This window comes from Cetorhinus maximus, chromosome 2 (genome assembly GCF_964194155.1).
Source record: "Cetorhinus maximus chromosome 2, sCetMax3.hap1.1, whole genome shotgun sequence".
NCBI lineage: Eukaryota > Metazoa > Chordata > Chondrichthyes > Lamniformes > Cetorhinidae > Cetorhinus > Cetorhinus maximus.
In genome coordinates, this window is record NC_135880.1 from 195,780,694 (window position 1) to 195,806,334 (window position 25,641).

A 25,641-nucleotide genomic window follows, 5' to 3' on the forward strand; every position below is an offset into this window, starting at 1 on the left:
AAATGCCCTGCACAACTGAAGGGTAGATACAGGTAAGATGTTTCCTCTGGCTGAGGAGTCTGGAACCAGGGGACATAATTTCAAAATTAGGGGGAAGCCACTTAGGATTGAGATGAGGAGATTTTTTTTTTTACTAGGAGGGTTGTGAATCTTTGGAATTCTCTGCCCCAATAGGCTGTGGAACTCAGCCATTGAGTATGTTTAAAGCAGAGATTGACAGATTTCTAAATATTAATGACATAAAGGGATATGGGGATAATGTGGGGAAAAAACATTGAAGTGGATGATCAGCCATAATCATATTGAATGACGGAGCAGGCTGAATGGCCTACTGCTCCTATATTTTCTCATGATTTTGAATGTTTCTATCAAATTTCCTCTCAACCTTCACTTCTCCAAAGAGAACAGCCCCAACTTCTCCAATCTATCTACGTAACTGAAGTTCTTCATCTCTGGAACCATTCTTATGAATCTTTTCTGCACTCTAATTCCTTCACATCCTTTCTAAAGTGTGGCACACAGAACTAGATGCAATACTTCAGTTGAGGCCGAAGCGATGTTTCAAATGAGTTTTACATAACTTCCTTGCTCTTGTACTCTATGCCTCTGTAAAAGCCTAGGATGCTGTATACTTTAATAATTGCGCTGTATACTTTAATAATTGCGCTCTCGACTTGTCCTGACACCTTCATGCACATATACTTCCAGATCCCTCTGTTCCTGCACCCATTTTAGAATTGTACCCTTTATTATATATTGCCTCTCTGCATCCCTTCTACCAAAATAAATCACTTCAGATTTTGAAAGATTTCAGCTGGCTTGGAACCAGGAGCTATGCAGCATTAGAAAGGAGAGTGCCCCCAACTGATGATTATCTCACATTATTCCACAAGGAGGGTGCACTGCTGGTTGTCCAAATTAACACTTCTCAGCTACAACAGTCTTAATCAGCTCTGTGAGCCAGAGGAGATTCTGACTGGAGTTGTGACCGCCTGCGATCATGGGTTCTTACAGTTGGTGAGTTTCTCTTAGTCACAAATGAGAAAGGAAGTTTGAGAGTCATGACAATCTCTGTTTGCAAACTTCTTATCAGCAATAACATTTGTCTTTCCTCTGAAGCTACAGAAAACAATGTCTACACCCATGGGTGCTGATTTAGTATGAATAGGATTGCTATCTTTTTCTCTGTGTCAAACTGATCAGGGTCAAGATAGGTATTCGACATTAGCTGGGGATTAAGCTCTGATTATTGCTTTGCACCTGATTAAATTTTGGTTTAAGTATGCTCTATATTTTGTGAGAGATTGAAGTAAAGTGATATAAGTGTCGTAAGAAGAGCAACTGCTGTCTATTTTGAAAATAAACATTCACTGTACTGACTTAGAAATTTCCAAAGTGTCCAATTCAAGATCAGTGCCAGTAACCACGTTTCTTCTGTGGCTGCAGGAGACCTTTGCGTGCTGGACATTAAGAGCTGTGGGACAATGTTCCTTCTGTCGTGCTTTTACCAACAGACCCAATCAGATTGGAATATCACTTAATCCAAACTGAATTCATTGCGATGTTGAGGCTCTTTGGCTCCAACTGCTAACTGTCCCACGTGGTATCTTGGTACCAATCTGACAGGGCTGCTTGATGATAGAACAGTGCATTAGTATAAAAGCAAAATACAGCAGATGCTGGAAATCTGAAATAAGAAGAAAAAAAGCTGGAAAAACTCAGCGGGTCAGGCAGCATCTGTGGAGAGAAACGGAGTTAACGTTTCAAGTCGATGACCAGTTCTGATGAAAGATCATTGACCTGAAACGTTAACTCTGTTTCTCTCCACAGCTGCCTGACCTGCTGATTTTTTCCAGCTTTTTTTGTTCCTAGTGCACTAGTATGTTGTGAAGTGTTGTGTATGACTTGGGTAGGTTTTCCTCTTCATTGAGTTTGTGGTCTTAGCCAAAGCTCCCTGCAGCACCAGTGAGTGAAAGCTTTCCCCAAAGAACAAAAGACTAACTTTTCTTGGGTTCATTTCCCTAATTCCCCATTTACTATTGCCGTTTCTCCAATTCCCTCATTATCTGGTGCCTGCCCCATTTATTGGTACATTCATTCAATTCACCCATTGAGTGCCATCCTCCAATTCTCCAATTTAATTGTGAACTCTCCTAATTACTGCATGTTCCTCACTTTTCCAAAATCTTTATGAACAAAACAACTCATTTAATTGCAAATCCCAAAATTGAATATAATTTAAAGCAACACAAAACGCATAGCCATTATAAATTGATAGAGAAGATATCGGTGTGAAAGATAAGCCTTGTAACTCTTGCTGTTCAGGTGAAATTAAACAATGTGCTGATGATATTCAGTCAGTTGAGCATTAAGATCCATGAATAACTGGGAGATGTTTTGCAATCAGATCAAGAATACGCACCTAAATGTTGATGGATCCGTATTTTTCTGCAGCATTTCTCTTAATTAAGGCATGTGCTGGCTGCCTGATGGGAAATCTGGAGACCGCCCCACCCCACCCCAGCCCGCCCCACCCCCCTACCAAGACTCTCATCGATGCCACACTATAACTGACCACAGCAACATGTTACTTAATGCCAGGACTCCTTAATGTCTGGACCTCCCTATGGGGAAACGCCTGGGCGACTTAGGAAATTTCCAAGATTCAAACCAGGGAGTTTCTGCAGAAGACTATTTCACCCCATCCTGTGCCACTAAATGAGAATGAAGGGGAGTTTGATACACTGGATCCCACTACAGTGAGAGTGAATGAAAGGAGCTCAATCTATGTAGTGGGAGTGAATAGGAAGGAGTTTAATCTATTGAAATGCAATACAGTTGGAGTGAATGAAAATGGGTTTAATCCTTTTGAAATCTACAGAGTGTGAATGAATGAGAAGGAGTTTGAGACATTGTAATCTATCTGGATGAAATGTGTATCTATCTGGACCTAACTAACATTTACTGACCTTAATTGAAGAAAATGAGTGTGACTGTAAAATTACTGTCTACAGAACTGTTGCTGGGTCCAGACTTGTAGGCCTGTCCTGTACCCCACTGGTGTGGATTTTTTTGGGGATTAATACCTTGTTTTTATTCTGTGTGTAAATTTGCAAGCCCCCCCTCACTTCCCCACCGTGAGGCAAAATATTTTTGTTTCAAAAAAACAAGAGTATTATGGTGCATTTCGCTGAGGTTAGCCTTGTGAGGTAAATTAGCAGGGAATCTGCATATATAGATTGATAATTGCGAGACGGGTGTCTCATTTGTAATTTATTAGTTTCTATTATTGCGGGTTGCCATGGCAACGGCTTGCAGCCAGGGTGACGAGAGAGATGTTAGATATGCGATGATGAAGCTTCTAGCCCCAACAAATTGAGATGCACATTTTTATCAGCAATTTTCTGAAATAATAAGTAGGAATTTAATGAGATGTAAATCTGTCCTATAGCTGCTGCTGCTCATGTTTTTTTTCCTCTTTTTTTTTGCCTTTTTGCAGTGATCTAATTAGAATGCGTTGCGCAGGAAAGTAATGGGGATTAAGTTAATCAGCAAGATATGAGGATAAAGTCAAAAACGCCTCGAGTGTACATACAGGGAGAGGGAGGGAATTAAGCAGTGGAAAGTTTACCTCACAGCTAAATGTCAGCCAGGGAAAACCTGAGTTTTTTTTTCATTCCTGTTCACATGCGAATGGTTTTCGCACAGCAATGTTGCAGGTTCTTCAAATACAAACATGCGAAATGACGGAGAGGATAAGATCCAGTGGGCCCTGCAGCCCGTGATGCATTCTGTATCAGAGCACTGACACTCCTGGCCCCCATCAAAGCCATGTGATCTTCCAGGAGAGGTGCAACACCAAATAAAAACCCAATCCAAGGTCTTTAGGTCCAAAATGCTCAGTGACACAAGAACTTAAAGAAGAGGAGCAGGGAGTACAGCATTCATTCCCCCTTCTGCCATTCAATAAGATCATATGTTCTGATTGTGGTCTTAGCTCCAATTTCCTGCTTGCCCATCCCCCTAACCCTTAACTCCTTTGTAGATCAAACGTCTGTCTAAAACAACCTTAAATATATTCAATGACCCAGCCTCCACTGCCCTCTTGGGTAGAAAATTCCAAAGATCAAAGATCCTGTGAGAGAAGAAATTCCTCTTCATCTCCATCTTAGATGGGTGACCCCATATTTTGAAACTTTACCCCCAGTTCTCAATTCCCCTGTAAGGGTAAATATCCTCTCAACGCCTACTCAAGTTTAAGTCCAAATAGTTTGAATTTTTATCTATCTCTCCATCCCCCTTTCTCTATATATTGAATCTATCTGCCGCTGACCCATTCATATCCCCCCACCCATGTGATTGCCTCTGAATTTCCTGCCACACCTCAGATTGATGCTCGCAGCTCAGTGGTCTCATGCAGGTGAGGCTGGGCTATCAGATGGGTTTGGGCCCTCACTTAGGACTGCGGGCAGTTGGCACAATCGCTCTTCCTGCTATCCACCCGTAGTCTCAATGGCCTTCCGCCTCCATGAGGCATAAACAGACTCCTCTACGAAGGTGGAATCATGTTTATCCCACATGGTGTCCAGTCAGGCAGACTTTCCAGCAGTTGTCACTGGATTGGAATGAACGGCTTTGTTGAATGTTTCCTTACCCTACCATGCCTGCACTGGTTCCATTTGTAATTCTCTAATTGCTGCTCCAACTAAGTTCAGCTAACTTGGCATTGATCAGAAAATGTATAATTTCTACACGTAGAAAATTGAATGAAAAAATGCTGCATAATTAAAAATAGATTTGGACAGACAGAATTTTGAGGGGTCGGTTCGCCTGCCTGTGATCACTACTCTTCTTGGAGCTTCTTGGGTCAGGAGATGTTTTTACGTCCACCTGTAAAGGCAGATGGAACCTTGGTTTAGCAACTCATCAGGAGGGAAGGCACCACTGCCAGTGCAGCAATCCCTCACACCTGCACTGAAGTATATTATGTGCGCAAATTCAGGAGAGAAAACTTGAACCCACAACCATAATACCTTATTATGACACCCCATAATAAGAGAATAAGGGATTGGAACTTCAGCTGGTCATTGATAAATCCTACCACGGGTACCATGATGGATTCTGTTGTCGACATGCTTGGACACCATGAAGCATTCTTGTATAAGCTACAAGGAAGTCTTTAAGAACAATACTGAACTATGTACATATTTACTGTAGGTATGGAGAGGATTCCATACTAGGTCCTTGCACATTACTACTCATCTCCATACTAGGCCTAGCTCTAGGTCATGTGCCGCCTTACAGCACCGTGTGGGCAGTACTGTACTCAGTCTCGTGTTAACCTTTTAGGTACCAGATCCTCCTCCTACAGTCATCTAATTTAGTGGATTTTGGTTATCAAGATAAACTGTGCTACTTATTTGCACAATCCCCAAGTAATTTAATTCTTTAAAATTTTATCTACTTCAAGAATATTAGATATTGTATGATGTACAATTCTACCTAGAATTATGTAGAATATTCAGCATAGAAACAGAGCATTCGGCCCAACCAGTTCATGCCAGCATTTATGCTATGTCCAAACTACACCTGAATATAAACCGCTGTTCGTTTCTCCCTCATACAGTTATTTAGCTTCTCCTTCGACGCATAGGAACATTGGAGCAGGAGTACGCCATTCGGCCCTTCGAGCCTGCTCTGCCATTCAAATAGATCATGACTGATCATCCACCTCTACGCCATCTTTCCCGCTATCCCCATATCCCTTGATATCATTAGTACCCAGGAATCTATCAATTTCTATCTTGAACATGCTCAATGATTTGAGCTTTCGCAGCCCACTGGGATTGAGGATTCCAAAGATTCACCACCCTCTGGGTGAAGAAATTCATCCTCATCTAAGTCTTAATTAGCCTGCCCCTTATCCTGAGAATAAGATGCATCTATACTATATCCCTATTTTTTCTATTTCTGAGATGCATCAGTATTATTTCCTCTCGGCTACTGCTTGTGATAGCGAGATTCATATTCTCATCACTCTCTGGGTAAAGACATTTCTTCTGAGTTCCCTATTTGATTTCTTGTTGAGTATCTGATGTTGTTCATTATAAATCAGTCTAATTAGGATCCCTTGTAAAATGGCCACTATTTATGCTACGGTTTCAGTCTTGGAAGTTAGAGGTTTTTTTTAAACGTATTGTGGATTTTCTTTGCATATTGAAAATATTGCTGAAGACATCAATCAGTTTCTTATTCTGCACTTTACTGAAGATCAGTGTTTTTTTAACCAGCAACAAAACTTGTATTTATGTAGTGCCTTTTTCCATCATAAAGTGTCACAAGACACTTCACAAGAACGTCATAAAGCAAAATTTGACAAAGAGTCACGCAGGGCAATATTAAGCCAGATGGCCAAAAATTTGGTCAAGAGTAGGTTTTAAGGAGAATCTTAAAGGCAGAGTGGTTTGGAGAGGAAATTACAGACCCTAGGGCCTAGATGGCTGAAGGCATACCCACCAATGTTGGAGCAATTAAAATTGGGGATGCTCAAGAGTCCAGAATTAGGAGGGTGCAGATATCTCAAAAGGTTATGAGGCTGGAGGGGGTTAGAGATGTGGAGGAGTGAGGCTATGGAGGAAGGATGAAAATTTTAAAATTGAAGCACTGGTTATCCTGGTTAAGCAGTGTAAGTCAGCAAGGACAGGGGTGATGGATGAATGGGACACGGTACATGTAAGGACACTGGCAGCAGAGTTTTCGTTGACCTCAAGTTTATGAAGGGTGGAAAGTGGGAGGCCGGACAGGAGTGGGGTTGAATAATCAAGTCTGGAGGTTCAGAAGGTACGGATGACAATTTCGGCAGCTAATGAGCTGAGGCAGGGGCAGATACGGACAATGTTCCAGAGGTGGAAATAGGAAGTGTTAGTGATGGCATGGAGACATGGCTGGGAACTCATCTCGGGAACACCAAAGTCACAGCGAGTCTGGTTCAACCTCAATCAGTTGCCAGGGAGAAGGATGAAGGTAGTAGCTCGTGCATAGAGTTCCAAATAAGTAGATTCACCATAGCTACAATGATTCTCAAGCCTGCGCTTTCAGTCATTCTTGATGTTGAGTGATTGCAAGGCTGTGCACCAGGCTGGCACTAACTAACTAACTAAGTACAGCAAAAATAGAATTTGCAGTACTTCCAATTTCATAAATAGGCCGAGATGTAGTCCAATTTAATTTGAAATTGAGAAATGAATTTCTGATCACCATGTAATATTTAATCTTCCTGCTGTAATCTCTCTCCTGAGACCACTTCTTCTACATCAGCTCAAAGATTCCAATGCCATTAATTGTTTTATAGTAAGCTCATGACCTTTGCTGCAGATTGGAAGTTATCGTATAAGTATGATATGCATTGCTGGGTATGTGGCATTTTCTGTGATTAACAAGTGCTACTCTGCTGCCTTTTTCTATTGTTTGGTTGTGGGATTATGGCTGACACTGGGAAGGCAGTGTTTTTGACAAATGCCTAATTCCCCTTTGCCCAGTTTCCCCAAGAACAGGGTGGCGGATGTACCAAAGCAAAGTTTTTGTGGATCCTTTAAATCAGAAATAAAGACAGAAAATTCTGGAAATATCCAGCTGCCCTGGCAGAATCTGTAGAGAAAGAAACAGAGTTGACCTTTCAAGTCAATGACCTTTTGTCAAGATGGTAGATGTACCCCTTGAATTGCATGAAAAACAGGAAGAGCCATTCAGCTCAACTAGCCCATGCGTCATTCTATGATTTCTGTGTTGGTGTTTATCTTCCACACAAGTTACCATAATCATCATCAAATGTGTCCTGTCTGTTCCCATATTCCTTTGTTCCCCTTTCCTCCAACTATCTATCTAACCTGTTTTTAAACTTTACTATCGTCTCTTTAAAATAAGAAGGAAGATTCTCCTGTTCTCTATCCTAAATCCCTTGCTTTTAATCTTTCATCTATTTTCTCTCGCTCTCACCCCTCAACCACCATCAGCAGGCTGTCTACTCTGTGCCAGAATTTAAATACCCTTATCAATTGTTCCTTTAATAATCTCTATTCTAACAAAACCAGCTTTCCCAAGCGTTACCTTGTATTTATATTTCTTCATACTAGGCAGCATCCTAGTGAATCTGTGCTGTTCCCTGTCTATTGTCTCGACATCCTTCCTATAGTGTGGAGGCTTAAACGGCACACAGACACCTGTGGCTTTGGGTTTATATAGATGTAAATTTGCTTCTGAACTTTTATAAGTTATTGCTTATTGCCATAAATCCTGAGCTAACGGTATTGGGTAGGAAATTCCAGGATTCTGCGCCAAGATTAAAGAAACGCTGGTATTTGTCCCCAGTAAGAACAGTGTGGGATAACTCTTTTGGAAAAGGCTTTAGTTTAAACCCTCTCCCCATTCCTGACAGAAATAATGCAACTTAGGGTTTAAGACAGCTCGGGGTGGAGAGGGGTGGTGGTGGGTGGAGGGGGTGGGGGGAGGGGGGGGGGGTGGGTGGGGGATGGGTAGAGCTGTGTAGCGATTTCAATACATTCCAGCAAGCCTCTGCCACCATTTTAACCTTAATTACCAGCCGTGACTCAGTAGTAGCACACTCAACTCCGAGCCTCTGAATGTTGGGAGTTGAAGTCCCATGCCTAGACCAAATCTTGGCTGACAGTCCAGCACAGTGCAGTACTGAGGGAATGCTGTACCACCAGAACTGCTGTCTATTGGGTAAAATGCTAAACTGAGGCCCCATTCGCCCCTTCAGGCAGACCTAAAAAATCAAACAGCACTATTCAAAGAGCAAGGGAGTTCATCCAACATCTTACAGTAAACTTGAAGTCCTAGGCAGCACCGGGAGGTGGTGGCGTAGTGGTATTATCACTGGACTTCGAGACCCAGGGTCTGGGGCCCTGGGTTCAAATCTCAGATGGTGGAACCCGAATTTAATTTAAAAAATTGTAAAAACCCATCTGGTTCACTAATATCCTTTAGGGAAGGAAACCTGCCGTCTTTACCTGGTCTGGCCTACATGTGACTCCAGACCCACAGCAATGTGGTTGACTCTTAAATGCCCTCTGAAACGGCCGAGCAAACTGCTAAAGAGTCTAAAAGGAACGAAACCGGACGGACCACCCGGCACCTACCTGGGCACCGGAAGTGACGACTCAGCCCTGTCGACCCTGCAAAGTCATAGAGGTCTACAGCACAGAAGAAGGCCCTTCAGCCCATTGAGTCTGCGCCGGTCAAACAAATACCTAACTATTCTAATCCCATTTTCCAGCACTAAGCCCATAGCCTTGTATGCCATGGCATCGCAAGTGTACATCCAAATACTACTAAAATGTTATGAGGGTTTCTGTCTCTACCACCCTTTCAGGCTGTGTTCCAGATTCCCACCACCCTCTGGGTGAAAAGATTCTTCCTCACATCCCCTCTAAACCTCCTGCCCCTTACCTTAAATCTATGCCCCCTGGTTATTGATCCCTCCACCAAGGGAAAAAATTCCTTCCTGTCTACTTATCTATGCCCCTCATAATTTTATGCACCTCAATCATGTCCCCCGTCAATCTCCTCTGCTCCAGGGAAAATAACCCCAGTCTATCCAATCTCTCCTCATAACTAAAACTGTCCAGTCCAGGCAACATCCTGGTAAATCTCCTCTGCACTCTCTCTAGTGCAATCACATCCTTTCTATAATGCAGATTCCAGAACTGCATGCAATCCTGTAGATGTGGCCTCACCAGCGTTTTATACAGTTCCAACATAACCTCCCTGCTCTTATATTCTATGCCTTGGCTAATAAAGGCGAGTATTTCATATGCCTTCTTAACCACCTTATCTACTTGTCCTGCTACCTTAAGGGACCGGTGGACATGCACACCAAGGTCCCTCTGATCCTCGGTACTTCCCAGGGTCCATCCATTCATCGTGTATTCCCGTGCCTTGTTTGTCCTGCCCAAGTGCGTCACCTCATACTTATCTGGATTAAATTCCATTTGCCACTGATCAGCCCATCTGACCAGCCCGTCTATCTCCTCCTGTAATCTAAGGCTATCCTCCTCACTATTTACCACCCAACCAACTTTCGTGTCATCCGTGAACTTACTGATCAACCCTCCTACACTGAAGTCTAAATCGTTTATATATACCACAAACAGCAAGGGACCCAACACTGATCCCTGTGGAACCCCACTGGACACAGGCACCCAGTCACAAAAACACTCCTCGACCATCACCCTCTGCTTCCTGCCAATCAGCCAATTCTGGATCCAATTTGCCAAATTACCTTGGATCCCGTAGGCTTTTACGTTCATTATCAGTCTCCCATGCGAGACCTTGTCTAAAGCCTGCTGAAGTCCAAGTAGACTACATCAAATGCATTGCCCTCATCTACACACCTGGTCACCTCTTTGAAAAATCAATCAAATTGGTCAGACGTGACCTCCCCTTAACAAAACCATGCTGACTGTCCCTGATTAATCCCTGCCTCTCCAAGTTTAGATTAATCTTGTCCCTCAGAATTACTTCCAATAGTTTCCCCACTACTGAGGTTAGACTGACTGGCCTGTAGCTCCCTGGTTTATCCCTTCCTCCTTTTTTGAATAACGGTACCACATTGGGTGTCCTCCAGTCCGCTGGCACCGCTCCTGTGGCCAGAGAGGTATTGAAAATTATTGCCAGAGCCGCTGCTATCTACTCAGCTTGCCTCACTCAACAGCCTGGGATACATTTCATCCGGGCCTGGAGATTTATCTACTTTTAAGCCTGCCAGACGACTTAGAACCTCCTCCCTTTCTATGCTAATTTCTTTAATTATATCACAGTCCTTCTGCCTGATTTCCACACCCACGTCGTCCCTCTCACTTGTGAACACCGACACAAAGTATTCATTTAGAACCCTACCTACGTCTTCCGGCTCTACACACAAATTACCACTATGATCTTTAATGGGCCTTATTCTTTCTCTAGTTATCCTCTTACTCTTAATGTACTTGTAAAATAACTTTGTTTTTTCCTTTATTTTACCTGCCAATGTTTTTTCATACCCCCTTTATGCTCTCCTAATTTCCTTTTTAAGTTCCCCCCTACACATTCTATACTCCTCTAGGGCTTCCTTTGTTTTGAGCCCTTGGTATCTGCCATAAGCCTCCCTTTTTCACTTTATCCAATCCTGTATATCCCTCGACATCCAGGGTTCCCTGGATTTGTTGGTCACACTCTTTATCTTTACTGAAATATGTTGGCCCTGTACTCTCCCTATTTCCTTCTTGAATGAGTCTCACTGCTCTGAAACAAATTTACCTAAAAGTAGCTGCTCCCAGCCCACTCTGGCCAAATCATATCTGATCTTATTAAAATCGGCCTTCCCCCAATTTCGAACTCTGATTTCTGGCCCATCCTTGTCCTTTTCCATAACAACCTTGAATCTAACGAAGCTATGATCACTATCTGCAAAATGCTCCCCCACTGATACCTCTACCACTTGCCCAGTGTCATTCCCTAAAATTAAGCCCAGGACCGCCCCCTCTCTTGTAGGAAAGCTCTCCTGGATGCATTTTAAGAATTCTGCTCCCTCTAAACCTATTACACTATAACTAGCCCAGTTAATGTTGGGGAAGTTGAAATCCTCCACTATTAACTACCCTATTATTTTTACACTTCTCTGAAATTTGCCTACATATCTGCTCTTCTATTTCTCTCTTACTGTTTGGGAGCTATAGTACACTCCCAGTGCTCCTTTTTTGTTTTTCAGTTGTACCCATATGGCTTCATTTGAGGATCCTTCTAAGGTGTCATCCCTCCTTACTGCTGTAATTGATTCCTTGATCAATATTGTGATACCCCCTCCTCTTTTACCTCCTTCCCTGTCTCACCTGAAGACCCTATATCCTGAAATATTGAGCTGTCAATTCTGCCCCTCTCTCAACCATGTCTCTGTGACAGCAATGACATCATACTTCCACGTGTTAATTTGTGCCCTCAACTCACCTGCCTTATTAGTCAGACTCCTTGCATTAAAATAAATACCATCCAACCTTGCCAAACTCCCTTGTGCCTTAACTGGCCTATAATTTCTATGCTTTCCAAACTCACTTGCTCTCTCTTCTAATTTTGGCTGTGCATCGCCCCCTGCTGAACCTCCTCTCAGGATCCCACCTCCCTGCCAAGTTAGTTTAAACCCTCCCCAACAGCACTAGCAAACCTCCCCACCAGGATGTTGGTCCCATTCCGGTTCAGGTGCAACTCGTCTGCCTTGTTACAGGTCCCACCACCCCCAGAAACAGTCCCAATGTTCCAGAAATCTAAAGCCCTCCCTCCTGCACCATCTCTCCAGCCACGCATTCATCTGGACTAACCTCCTATTTCTATACTCACTAGCACATGGCACTGGAAGTAATCCAGAGATTACTACCTTTGAGGTCCTGCTTTTTAAATCTGTTTCCTAGCTCCCTAAATTCTGCTTGCAGGACCTCATCCCTCTTTCTACCTATATCATTGGTACCAATATATATCACGATCTCTGTCTGTTTGCCCTCCTCCTTTAGAATGCCCTGCAGCCATTCAGCGACATCCTTGACCCTGGCACCAGGGAGGGAACATACCATCCCGGAGTCACGTTTATGGCCGCAGAAACGCATTTCTGTTCCCCTTACTATCGAGTCTCCTACCACTATTAAATTTCCCCTCTTTTTCCTCCCCCAGGTGCAGCTGAGTCACTTGTGGTGCCATGAACATGGCTACACACCCCAGAGGAACCATCACTCTCACCGTTTTCCAACACAGAAAAACGGTTCTTGAGCGAGATGCACCCTTGGGATTTCATAACCAACTGCCTGACACCTTTCTTCTGACTGATGGTCACACATTCTCTGTCTGCACTTCCGTAAGCTGTGGGGTGACCATGTCTAAAAACGTGCTATCCACGAAACTTTCAGCCTCGCGGATGTACCTCAGTGCCTCCAGCTGCCACTCAAGCTCCGAAACTGGGAGCTCAAGTAGCTGCAGCTGGTGGCACTTCCTGCACACGTGGCCGGTCAGAGCACAAGGAGCGCTAGGGCTTCCCACATGTTGCTGGCAGTACATAACGGGACTAAGCTGCCCTGCCATGCCTCTAGTTGAAGAAACCCCTTACTTTAAGTTAAATACAGTAAAAAAAAAGGGTAAATTATTTATTGACTTTAAATAAAAACCAGAACTCATACATTTCCTTAGCTTAATCTATTTTAAACTGGAAAAAAACTGGAGAAAAGCACTTACCCACAACTCACCACTCACCAATCAGCTCTCACCTTTGTGCTGACATCACTTTTTGAAGCTTCCCGCACTTGCGCTGGTTCTGATCTCTCCGTCGCTCTCTCACGCTGTGCTGTGATGTCACTCTTGTTATTTTCAACAAGAACTGACTGCAGGACACTCTTCCCAGACTGCTTCACCGCATTGCTGATTGCAGGACACTCCTCCCAAACCTTCCTACTTGGGAGAGCTGTCTCACAGACTAGTCAATCAACAGCCTGCCATAATCATACTGACAGAATCATGCCTTACAGACAATGTCCCAGACACCGCTATCGCCATCCCTGGGCATGTCCTGTCTCACTGGCAGGACAGACCCGGCAGAGGTGGTAGCCCAGCACATCAGTGCAAACTCTAAGGATGAAGCATTTGCAACAATCTTCAGCCAGAAGTGCCGATGATGATCCGTCCCCCCATTCCTCGGAGGTTCCCAGCATCACAGATGACAGTCTTCAGCCAATTCGATTCACATGATATCAAGAAACAGCTGAAGGCACTGGATACTGCAAAGGCTATGGGCCCTGACAACATTCCGGCAATGGTAATGAAGTCTTGTGCTCCAGAACTTTCTGCGCCCCTAGCCAAGCTGTTCCAGTACAGCTACAACACTGGTATCTACCCGGCTATGTGGAAAACTGCCCAGGTACATCCTGTACAGAAAAAGTGGGACAAATCCAACCCGGCCAATTACTGTCCCATAAGTCTACTCTCCATCATCAGTAAAGTGATGGAAGGGGTCATCAACAATGCTATCAAGCAGCACTTGCTTCGCAATAACCTGTTCACTGATGCTCAGGGCCACTCAGCTGCTGACCTCGTTACAGCCTTGGTTCAAACATGGACAAAAGAGCTGAACTCCCGATGTGAGGTGAGAGTGACTGCCCTTGACATCAAGGCTACATTTGAACGAGTGTGGCACCAAAGAGCCCTAGCAAAATTGGAGTCAATGGGAATCGGGGGAAACTCACGGCTAGCTGGAGTCATACCTAGCACAAAGGAAGATGGTTGTGGTTGTTGGAGGTCAGTCATCTCAGCTCCAGGACATCACTGCAAGAATTCCTCAGGGTAGTGACCTAGGCCCAACCATCTTCAGCTACTTTATCAATGACCTTCCTTCTATCATAAGTTCAGAAGTGGAGATGTTTGCTGATGGCACAATGTTCAGCACCATTCGCAGCTCCTCAGATACTGAGGCAGTCCATGTCCAAATGCAACAATACCTGGATAAGATGTAGGGTTGGGCTGACAAGTGGCAAGTAGCATTCGCGCCAGGCAATGACCATCTCCAACAAGAGAGAATCTAACCATCGCCCCTTGACGTTCAATGGCATTACCATTGCTGAATCCCCTACTATCAACACCCTGGGTTACCATTGACCAGAAACTGAACTGGACTAGCCATATAAATACTATATGTGGCTACAAGAGCAGGTCAGAGGATAGGAATCCTGTGGCGACTGACTCACCTCCTGACTCCTCAAAGCCTGTCCACCGTCTACGAGGCACAGGTCAGGAGTGTGATGGAATACTCTCCACTTGCCTGGATGAGTGCAGATCCAACAACACTCGAGAAGCTTGACAAAGCAGCCCGTTTGATTGACGCTCCATCCACAAACATTCACTCCCTCCACCATCGACGCCCAGTAGCAGCAGTGTGTAGCATCTACAAGATGCACTGCAGCAACTCACCAAAGCTCCTTAGACAGCACCTTCCAAACCCATGACCACTACCGTCTAGAAGGACAAGGACCGCAGACACATGAGAACATCAGCACCTATAAGTTCCCCTCCAAACCACTCACCATCCTGACTTGGAAATATATATTGCCGTTCCTTCACTGTCGCTTGATCAAAATCCTGGAACTCACTTCCTAACAGCACTGTGGGTGTACCTACACCACATGGACTGCAGCGGTTCAAGAAGGTAGCTCACCATCACCTTCTCAAGGGCAACTAGGGATGGGCAATAAATGCTGGCCTGCAGCAATGCCCACATACTATGAATAAAACAAAAATTATTCCACAACCAACATCACTAAAACAGATCATGTGATCATAATCTCATTGCTGTTTGTGGGACCTTGCTGTACTTAAGCTGGTTTCTGTGTTTCCTACCTTATATTAGGCTGCACAGGTACTTCATTGGCTTGAAGCACCTTTGGAAAACCCTGAAAGCATGAATGTTGTGAATCATTCTTTTCTGTTAACTTGCCTGAATTCAGATATGGAAGGCCACCGTCTCCAGTGGAACATGGGGCTAATTTAAATAGCTCAATTGAGCCACTTATTTTCCTGGGCTCAAGTTGAGATTCACTATCAGGACATCAGAGACCACGCTCTTCAGTTCTTGCACTGTCTCACCCACCTTGAGATAAAATCGGGACTTGAAAATGGTCGAAAAATCAACATTTTCTCCATTACTGGCGTGGAAAATGACAGTGACCATTTATTCGCAAACTGACCCAACTCATTCAAGCCTATTCAACCTGAAGTTGTCAGCCGGGCTGACCTGACCCAAATAACCTACTGGAAATTGGGGAGCAATGCATACGGCAATGCAGTGAGGTGCACATGAAAAATCTGACCCAAAGTTGCAGCACAACAGTTAAAAACTGGAGCCCAATCTTTTGGCCTGCTTCAACAATACTCATCAATAATCAGAGAGATGTGGTTTAAGGTAGAAATCCTGCATGTGTTTCTTTAAAGCAGTCAGTATGATGCTGGCTCTCTTATGGTTCAGACAAGAATTTCACTGGGACGTTAGCTGTTCAAACCACCCTCGTGACTCATTTATTCTTTGCTTTTTGCTGCAGAGCTCTCCAGACTCTCTGACGACGATAAACAATGCTGTCAACTCCCAGGGGATTGTGGTGCCAACATCCGCGCTACAACAAGGGAATGCTGCCATGGCGACACAAGTGGTAACAGGTAAGTGTTGTTAGGATTCAAGGGCTGGTCAGTTCTAGATTCTTCCTTTTCTCCTCTGCCCCACCACCACATACATCCTTTCTTTCTTCTCCATTACTCCCCACAATGATTGTGAGATTAAGTACCAGAGATGATTTGTTTATTTTTTGCCTATCCCTTGAGGTTGGGAATGGGAGGGGTATCACTTTGGGATCTAAGCCTTAAGATTCGAAACTTCCAAACTCACCACTCACTTAGATGTTTTCCCCACTTTTGCTTCGCCCTAGAATTTTCAGACTATCATAGCACCTATCACTGTCCTGTCCAAGATTAATTATTACCAAACAGATGTGGATTAATCTTCTCAAATCTTGAAAATTTCAATTGAAGCACCAAAGAGAAGAAGACCTTTCCCCTTCACTTGGAATTCCTGAAACCTGGCATTATCATGGTTCCTCCTGGCCCCCTCCAAAAAAAAGTCAGCATTTTGTTTTCTTTGCTTTATGAGTGGCTTCCAGCTGTCCCTTCAAGGCCTATGGTTATTCTACTCATGGATTGGTACAAATTGATGGAGTTTATATGGCACAATTTCAGCTCTCATTTCCCTCAATGTCCTTGGAGGCATCTTATCCAGTTCTAGTTCCTTATTAACTTCAAATAGAGACAACCTATTCAATACTTAGCAATTCATCAATGTATTCATCAAATTTACTTAGTTAATGCTGTCCAGTTATCGTTTTTGCACATGATGAAGTAATCATGGCATTGAAGTGCATACCAGGGAGGTTCGTAGTGCTTTTACTTATGAGGACAGAATCCAAGAGTTATTGGAGTACAAATATTTCATGGTAGGCCGTAGTGATTTGATTCGATTGGAATCAAATGCCCCAATTTTCTTTTCCACACAGAAGGTGGAATGCACTGCTACCTGAGATGTAATGATACTCCATTTACTTTATGAAAATACAAACTTAGAGGAAATATGATTGGAAGTTGATAGAACCATGAAGAGTTAGGTTAGATGTAGTTCTTTTCAGAGTTATTACCCTATTGATTGAACTGCTGGCACATGTAATAAGTACAAACTTGAGAGATGAAGGCATTTCCAGTTATATGTGTAAGTTGCTAGTTAATTGTGGTTATTGGAATGGAAGGTCAATGGAGGTCAACAAGGACATGAGTGATGGAGGAGCACAACTTGTTGATGGATAGGATGCTGGCAGTGGAGGCTTGGAAAAGTTGAATTTCATAAACCGTATTGTGGATAGAGTGCATTATCCCTCTTGGTCTTCTTTGACATCTCCATTATGTTAAGCACAGTGCATTGTCCTCTTTCAATGCTTGTCTTCCATTGTCCAGTTACAGAGGCCTGGCCTTGCATGCTTCAACTCCTAGCTGGTTGACCATAGCCAGAGGATCTCTAGAGAATAGCATCTCTCCCCATTCACACCCACACCGTCACCATTGGAATTCCCAAGGAATGAACTTTGGATCTTGGAAGCATATATGTTCGTTTATGAGAACCCAACACAAGTGTGCATTTTCACTCACTCCTTGGCTGAGGATGTTCGTCAGCACTGTAACGCTCAGGTGCAATCTACAGGCTATATAAGTATTCTTACGGATGGCAGCACTGACCAGAAGGATGAGTTGGCGCACATCAAATACCTGGATGAGGTATCCTATGTGAGGTTTTTTGGGAATCCAATATATTGAGATTGCAAAAGCAGATGGGATCCTGGACTGCATCAACTCAATATTCATAGAGAAGAGCATCCTAGAACAGAAAAAGAACCTGACAGGCTTTGGTGCAGATGAGACTAGCATCAACTTTGGTCAGAGAGATGGGATCTTAGCAAAGCTGGTGGCGGAGATGCTGAGGCTAATTGGAATCTACTCTCTGCACACCAAATGGAACTTGCCACCAAAGATGCATAGAGAGGCAACTACTTCACCGAGATCGATGGCTTTTTAATCTTATACACATCATTTTACAGAAAGTCACCCAAGCGTCTTCAAGAACTTGGTGACTTGCTAGAGGAAGCCAACCTCAGACCAACACAAGTAGAGGCCACTTGTTGGATTGATCACAAGCAACGAGCACTGGTGACATTGGAAAGGAGCTACACTATTGGTGCCCATCTAAATGACATAGAAAGTAAGCAATGGGCTGAGGTAAAGAAAGAAGATACTTCTAAAGTAAGAGGAATGTTAAAGAAACTCACCTCTTACAAGTTCCTTCTCCATTAGACATTCCAAATAGATATTTTGGTGGAAATATCTCGCCCCTCTCTTCCAGAGAGGCAATCTAAGTCTACCTGGGGTAATTGACAGTGTTATCATGACCCGAGAAGTCCTGTTTGACATGACACAGGAATGTGATGGTCCCAAGTTGTGATCCATCCGAGAAGAGTGCTGTCAGGGCACCTACAGAGGTAGTGAATTGAAAGGTGTTGCAGAAGGAGAACTGGCTTCTCTGAAACTCGAGGAAACCATATTGAGCCATTGGTCCACTACCTACAAGAACAATCTGGCCCTTGGCGCTGTAACAAAACTTGTTGCGGAAAACTGGCCACAAGAGCTGAAAGACTATGGAGATGCAGTGTGAATATAGTGTTAGACCTCTTCAAAGATATCTTTGCATCCCAAAAATACTATAGTGCAATGTCATGTCACACTTTGTGGAGTAGGCTTTTCAAAGAAGGTAAGACGAATTCTCTAACTTTTTCCATCTATTGGAGATCATGCAAATAATAATATTGGCACAGCCAAAGTTAGAGGGTTTCCTCCCTCATGAAGAGTGACTGGCAAGTCCATCCCAAGATGCAAACCATTGACAACTTCATGATGACCTCCCTAGTGGTCTTTCTGAGGATTGCTTCAATGCAGAATCATCTGTAAGCAGGTATGAAACAGGTAAACAAGTGAGAAGACATCATGTTTAGCCACACAGTAGACATCGACGCTCATCATCTAGCTCGTCTAAAGAAGCATCAACCCCTCAGGTTGCACATCTTGCAAATGAGCATGAAGAAGAAGAAAAGGAAACAGAACATGATTTTGAAGAAGACTTGGAAGTTGAGGAAAGAGAAGAGATGTAATGACACGGAGAAAGTAATTGAAAATGCCAGCAAACCATGTTTCTTTTTAAACATCATGTCATGTTTAAACTTTCACAGGTTTAAAGAATGCATGCAGGTTGTGTGATATTTTAAATCCTGATGGGCCTGACTACTGAATTTTTAAAAATGAGATCTATAAGGATATGATTTGATTTTTAATTTTACATTAGTGTGTAATTTTGCTAATGTACAAAAGTCTTTCTGTCTATCTTGCAAATAGTTTGTACATTTATCGTGAGCAACTTGAATTTTTCATATTATTAATGAAATAAAAAATTTAATAGAGTCTTTCCATTTGGTACTTGTGCTATCTTATTCATCTAAAGAAGGAAACCCTAAAAAATAATTCAACGCAAATACAGAAGGTATATGTTATGTTTTTCCTACATCCATCTATGAAACACCTTGGGAGAGAGGCAAACTAAAAGCATAGGGCGAGGTGATGGTATAGTGGTATTGTCACTGGACTAGTATTCCAGAGACCCAGGGTAATGCTCTGGGGTTCAAATCCCAGCACGGCAGATGGTGAAATTTGAATAAATAAAACCTAGAATTAAAAAGTCTGATAACCACAAACCATTGCTGATTGTCGTAAAAACCCACTTGGTTCACAAATGTCCTTTAGGAAAGGACATTCTTACCTGGTCTGGCCTACATGTGACCCACAGCAATGTGGTTGACTCTTAAATTTATCAATTTTGTAGAATTTTTACATTTCAATTTTATTTTAAATTTCATATTTGTTTTCAGAGAAAATTAAAGAAAGTTTTTGCTTCCCTATTGTCAGTTGCCTGAACTGACTGTAGTTAGTAAACATACTTAAGCATAAGTGGAGTAGGTTCTTTGTCTTTTGATATTAGCCCTGTTGAAAGTTTTTGTATTGTTGTATTAAAACTGAGATGACCATTAGGCACTCTAGCAAGTTGCTAAATCATTGCTCTGTTGCAAAAATGATCAGAAACAAGCTCATGATGATAATGCTAGGAACCTGATCTTAACTAACAAGGAGGGAGGGTAGCCTGTGTTGAAAGGGAAAGGAGGGCCTTGACAGTTCCACAGGGTCTCCACACAACCAAGCTGCCAACTCAAGTAGCATTGTCAAAGGGTGTCAGAGTGGTGGAGCTGTTTGGATAGTGTCCTACTGATGGTGAACCTCTGTCAATGTATAAAGAGTGAGGCATGCTGCTGTCCTGGGATTACTAACTAATCAATCCCAAGAACTGAAAAATAGATGCATTAAAATCTCATTTGCCCTTCTAATATTTTATCTGCTCTAATTATATTGTTTCATCTGTCTTACCTATATGATTTTGTCTGTATTGCCTATATAATTTTACATGTTTCCTATTTTTTCCTGAGTTTCCTGTACATTTTTGTCTACTTTGACTATATTATTTTTGGTTTGCGCTCTCTATGCTATTTGACACCAGTTGACTCTGGAATAAAAAACCTTCACGGTTTGAATGCAAGTTAATGTATAGCAGAGAGGTTCTAAAAAGAGAGCTGCAAATGTACTTACTTTGTCTTTTGTGCTACATTACTTCACAGGTGGAACAATTTACCAGCCGGTAACTATGGTAACCTCTCAGGGTCAAGTGGTGACCCAGGCCATTCCGCAGGGTACAATACAAATCCAGAACACACAGGTGAGAGATGTAGACAGTTTCTATAGTTCTTTGTATTTCAGCCCTTGAGGCCACTAAGATGAAAGCAATAGAATTGTGAACCAAGTCTAAAGTCTGAAGCTTCTTGAGATTGAGTAAGCACCAGAGACCAAGAATCCCCTCAAAGCAGATGAATTGGGCAGATATACCATGGATTCACTGCCACGTTCCCCAGTACCTGACTTAGGATCTTGTTAGAAGGGCACCCACTTGACCCTGCCTCAAGGAGAACAATTACTTGAACTTGAGAACTAGACTAATGGCAAACACAATCATTAACACAGGATACTTACTGACTGTACCCCAGTGAGACAGTTATTAACACAGTGCTGACTATACCCCAGTGAGAGAATCATTATCATAGGATGGTTACAGCACAGAAGAAGGCCATTCAGCCCATCTGTTGTCATTGCTTCTTTTGCCAATTACCTTAAATCTGTGCCCACTGGTTCTTGATCCTTCCACCTGTGGGAGCAATTTCTCCCTATCCACTCCATCCAAGCCCTGAGACTAAGGAAGATTGGAAAATTATGGCCAGTGACTCTGAAATTTCCACTCTCGCTTTCCTTGGTGTCCTTGGATACGTTTAATCTGATCCGGGTGCCTTATCTTTAAGTACAGATAACCTACACATTACCTCCTATACAATACCACCTCCTTACAAACTTTAAACCTTCAAGTGTCTGAACTAACTCCTCTTCCACCATTAACCTATGCAGCTGCATTCTGTCCTTGATCCCTCTGTGACATCCTCTCTCTCCAGCATTGCATTGTTCTCCTTATCAATACTGCCACCCCAACCCCTTTTCCCCCTATCCTATCTTTTCTCAGCACCTTATATCCGAGAATATTTAATACCCAGTCCTGCCCTTCTTTGAGCGACATCTCCGTTTTAGCCACAATATCATATTTCCATTTGGCTATCTGTGCCTGCAACTTACCAATCCATTACTACACTCTGTGCATTCACATGCATGCACAGTAACCCTAACTTAGACTTTCTCCTTTACACTGAACCCGACTGCTACCTTACTATTTCCTGCACTGGTGCTATCTGTCTCTCCCAGTGTTCTGTGTGCAAATAGTCATTTGGTAGCACAGAACTTGAGTATTGCTGAAAAAAGACACGCTGATGAAGCTTTTCATCTTATAATCATCAGGACAGATATGCAAGAATACCAATTGTAAAGGAAACAACAATTCATACTGCAGGGTAAGAGAGTGCTGATCAGTTGGCAAGCGGACTCTGATTGTTAGAAGTGTTTCCATGGAGAATCCACCAGGAAGCAGTTAACGGCCAAGCTTTTGTTTAAATTCAAACCAGGCAGGTTGACTCTGGTCAAGGCATTACCATTAGGAATGAACAAGGTGAATGGCTGTCCCCCAAGCTTTTCTTTAGTTGAAAAAGGAGCAATGGGTGGACCTGCTCCTTCTGTCTGCAAAGGACAGGGCCCTGTATGTGAATATAGCACGCATAAGCAAACCACACTGCAAGCCCAACTGATAATATTAAATTGGCTGTCAGTGTAGCTCATAGCACAATCAGGATTGTTTAGCAAGTTTTCCAGTCATGGAATCACATCTAATGTTGAACGCTATGTTTTGAGTTTTGCAAGCACGTGCTGTTTGGGTACAGCTTTGTACTTTGTACTAGTACTTTGCCTGTTGTGAACAGCTGAAGGGACATGCTGTTTGATATGATCCACCAATCGTTGGAATGTATGGCCTACATACCTGGCATCACTGAAATTCTTGACTCCATTCCCTCTCCCCTTGTTCAGTCTCTTCCCACCCACATTCGTGATTCCTCTGATGCCCTACATCTTATCAACAATTTCCAGTTTCCTGGCCCTAACCACCACATCTTTTTCATCGCCCAATTCCTCTACATATCTCTCCCCCATCAGCACAGTCTGAGGGCTCTCTGCTTCTTCCTTGAACAGAGGCCCAAACAATCCCCATCCACCACCACTCTCCTCCGTCTGGCTGAACTTGTTTTCTCACTGAACAATTTTTCCTTTAACTTGTCTCACTTCCTCTAAATAAAAGGTGTGGCTATGGGTATCCACATGGGCCCCAGTTATGCCTCTCTGTTTGTAGGGTATGTGGAACTTCCCTTGTTCCGGTCCTACTCAGGCCCCCTCCCACAACTCTTCTTTCAGTACATCGATGACTGCATCGATGCGGCTTCATTTTCTCTCCTGGACCTGGAAAAATTCGTCGATTTTGCTTCCAATTTCCACCCCACTCTCCTTCACTGGTCTATCTTTGACACTTCCCTTCCCTTCCTTGACCTCTCCGTCTCCATTTCTGGTAATGGACTGTCCACCAATATTCGTTACAAGCCCTCCGACTCCTCAGCTACTTCAACTACAGCTCCTCACACCCCGCTTCCTGTAAGGACTCCATCCCATTCTCTCAATTTCTCCGCCTTCGTCACAACTGTTCCGTTGATACCATCTTCCAAGACGGTGCTTCTGACATATCTTCGTTTTTCTTTAACCGAGGTTTCCCCCCCACTGTGGTTGACAGGGCCCTCAGCCGTGTCCGACCCATTTCCCGCACCTCTGGCCTCACCCCTTCCCTTCCCTCCCAGAACCTTGATAGGGTTCCCCTGGTCCTCACTTTTCACCCCACCAGACTCCACATTCAGAGGGCCATCCTCTGCAATTTCCGCCAACTCCAGCATGATGCCACCACCAAACACATCTTCCCCTCAGCGCGCCCCCCCCACCCCCCAACATCAGCATCAGCTGTAGGGACCGTTCCCTCCGGGACACCTGACCCACTCCTCCATCACCCCCAACATCTCATCCCCTTTTCCACGGCACATTCCCATGCAATCGCAGAAGGTGCAACTCCTGCCGCTTTACCTCTTCCCTCCTGACCTCCCAAGGCCCCAAACACTCCATTCAGGTGAAGCAACACTTCACTTGCACCTCCTTCAATTTGGTTTACTGTATTCACTGCTCCCAATGCGGTCTCCTCTACATTGGGAAGACTAAACGCAGACTGGATGACCGCTTCACTCAGTCCACAAATATGACCCAGACCTCCCTGTTGCTTGCGATTTCAACATACCATCTTGCTCTCATGCCCATATGTCCATCCTTGCCCTGCTGCAATGTTCCAGTGAAGCCCAATGCAAACTGGAGGAACAGAACCTCCTTCTTCCGATGAGGCACTTTATAGCCTCCTGGACTTTACATCGAGTTCAACAATTTCAGACCATTTCAGACACTCTCTTCCATCTTGACCCCTTTTTTAATCCAAACTTTTTTTGCTATTTTAATTTTAATCTTTTATTTATTTTTATTTATTCATTTTTAAAATCCTTTTTCCCCAATCGCCGCCCCTCCACACACACCCACAGTGTCAATGGTTTCTATGTATTGCTTTCACAGAGTGCTGACACTTGTTCTGCTATTAATACATTCTGCTCTTACTTTTATGCTATTGTCAGCACCCTTTTTAGTCTTTACCACTACCATTAACACTCCCTTTGTCTTTGTGTCCATGACATCTTTGTCAATCTCTCCTGAGCTCCCACCTATCCCTGACCTTCTATCTTGCTGCACCTGCTACATCCCCTCTTAAACAGTTTAAAATCCATCACATTTCTACTTCTTTTTAGCTTTGAAGAAGAGTCATATGGGCTCGAAACATTAATTCTGTTTCTCTCTCCACAGATGCTGCCAAACCTGCTGAGTTTTTCCAGCATTTTTTGTTTTTATTGCTGAAATTCATATGTCACACTACTTGTTTGTGTGATAGACATAATGTCTTTTGGCTTGACAGCAACAACTGTTAGTGGAGAATACCACTCGTGTTGCTACTACATAGTAACAGTGTGAAACAGCTAGATTCAACTGCTTGTGAGATGTCTTACCCTTGCAGGGTAATTTGAGATAGAACGGGTATTTTTCACGACCAAAAGTGGCAACCTTAGGCCTATTCATTGCGTGATGTGCAGCGAGCAGTGACCTGATCAGGGTAGCCATTGTCCCGCAGGATAGCTTTGATGTGCCCTATTTCAGCATCAAGCTTGCACGGTGAACAAATGGCTCACGCCCTATACCTGAAGTTGCTGAAAAGGCCAATCTTATAGCATGTGGAACTGTAGGAATTCCAATGCATATATTCTCCACTAACAAGATGCTGCCATCAAGCCAAAAGGACGTTCAGCCAATAGCAGTAGAAAATCACCCTCCAAGGAATTTGGAATCGCCCTCCAAGGCCTGTTCAAGTCCCATCTCCCCAGAACTGGTCCTAATGCCCCAGGAATTTAAAACCCTCCCCACTGCACCATTTTTACAGCCACGCATTTATCTGCTTTATCCTCCTATTTCTATACTCATTTGCATGTGATGCCAAGAGTAATCCGGAGATTACTCTCTCAAGGTCCTACTTGCTCATTTTCTATCTAGCTCCCTGAATCCTGTCTGCAGGACCACATCCCTCTTTCTACCTATGTCATTAGTACAGATGTGGACTGCTGTTCACTCTCCCCCCTCAATATGGCCTGTAGCCATTCAATGACATCCTTGACCCTGGCACAAGAGAGGCGACATATTAGATTAATGACTGTGGCCGCAGAAAAGTCTGTCTGTTCTTCTAACTATCAAATCTCCTATCACTAT

The 25,641-nt window shown here is 43.5% G+C and overlaps 1 protein-coding gene across 14 annotated transcripts in view; it reads left to right on the top strand.

The window, feature by feature from the left end:
- pknox2 (pbx/knotted 1 homeobox 2) overlaps positions 1 to 25,641 on the top strand; it is a 452,602-nt gene that overhangs the window by 370,796 nt on the left and 56,165 nt on the right. For all 14 annotated transcript variants that reach the window (XM_078531552.1, XM_078531535.1, XM_078531515.1 and 11 more), the window contains 2 exons: positions 16,122 to 16,236; positions 20,886 to 20,983. In XM_078531552.1, coding sequence (XP_078387678.1) covers positions 16,122 to 16,236; positions 20,886 to 20,983 — 213 coding nt within the window. The remainder of the gene's footprint in view (positions 1 to 16,121; positions 16,237 to 20,885; positions 20,984 to 25,641) is intronic.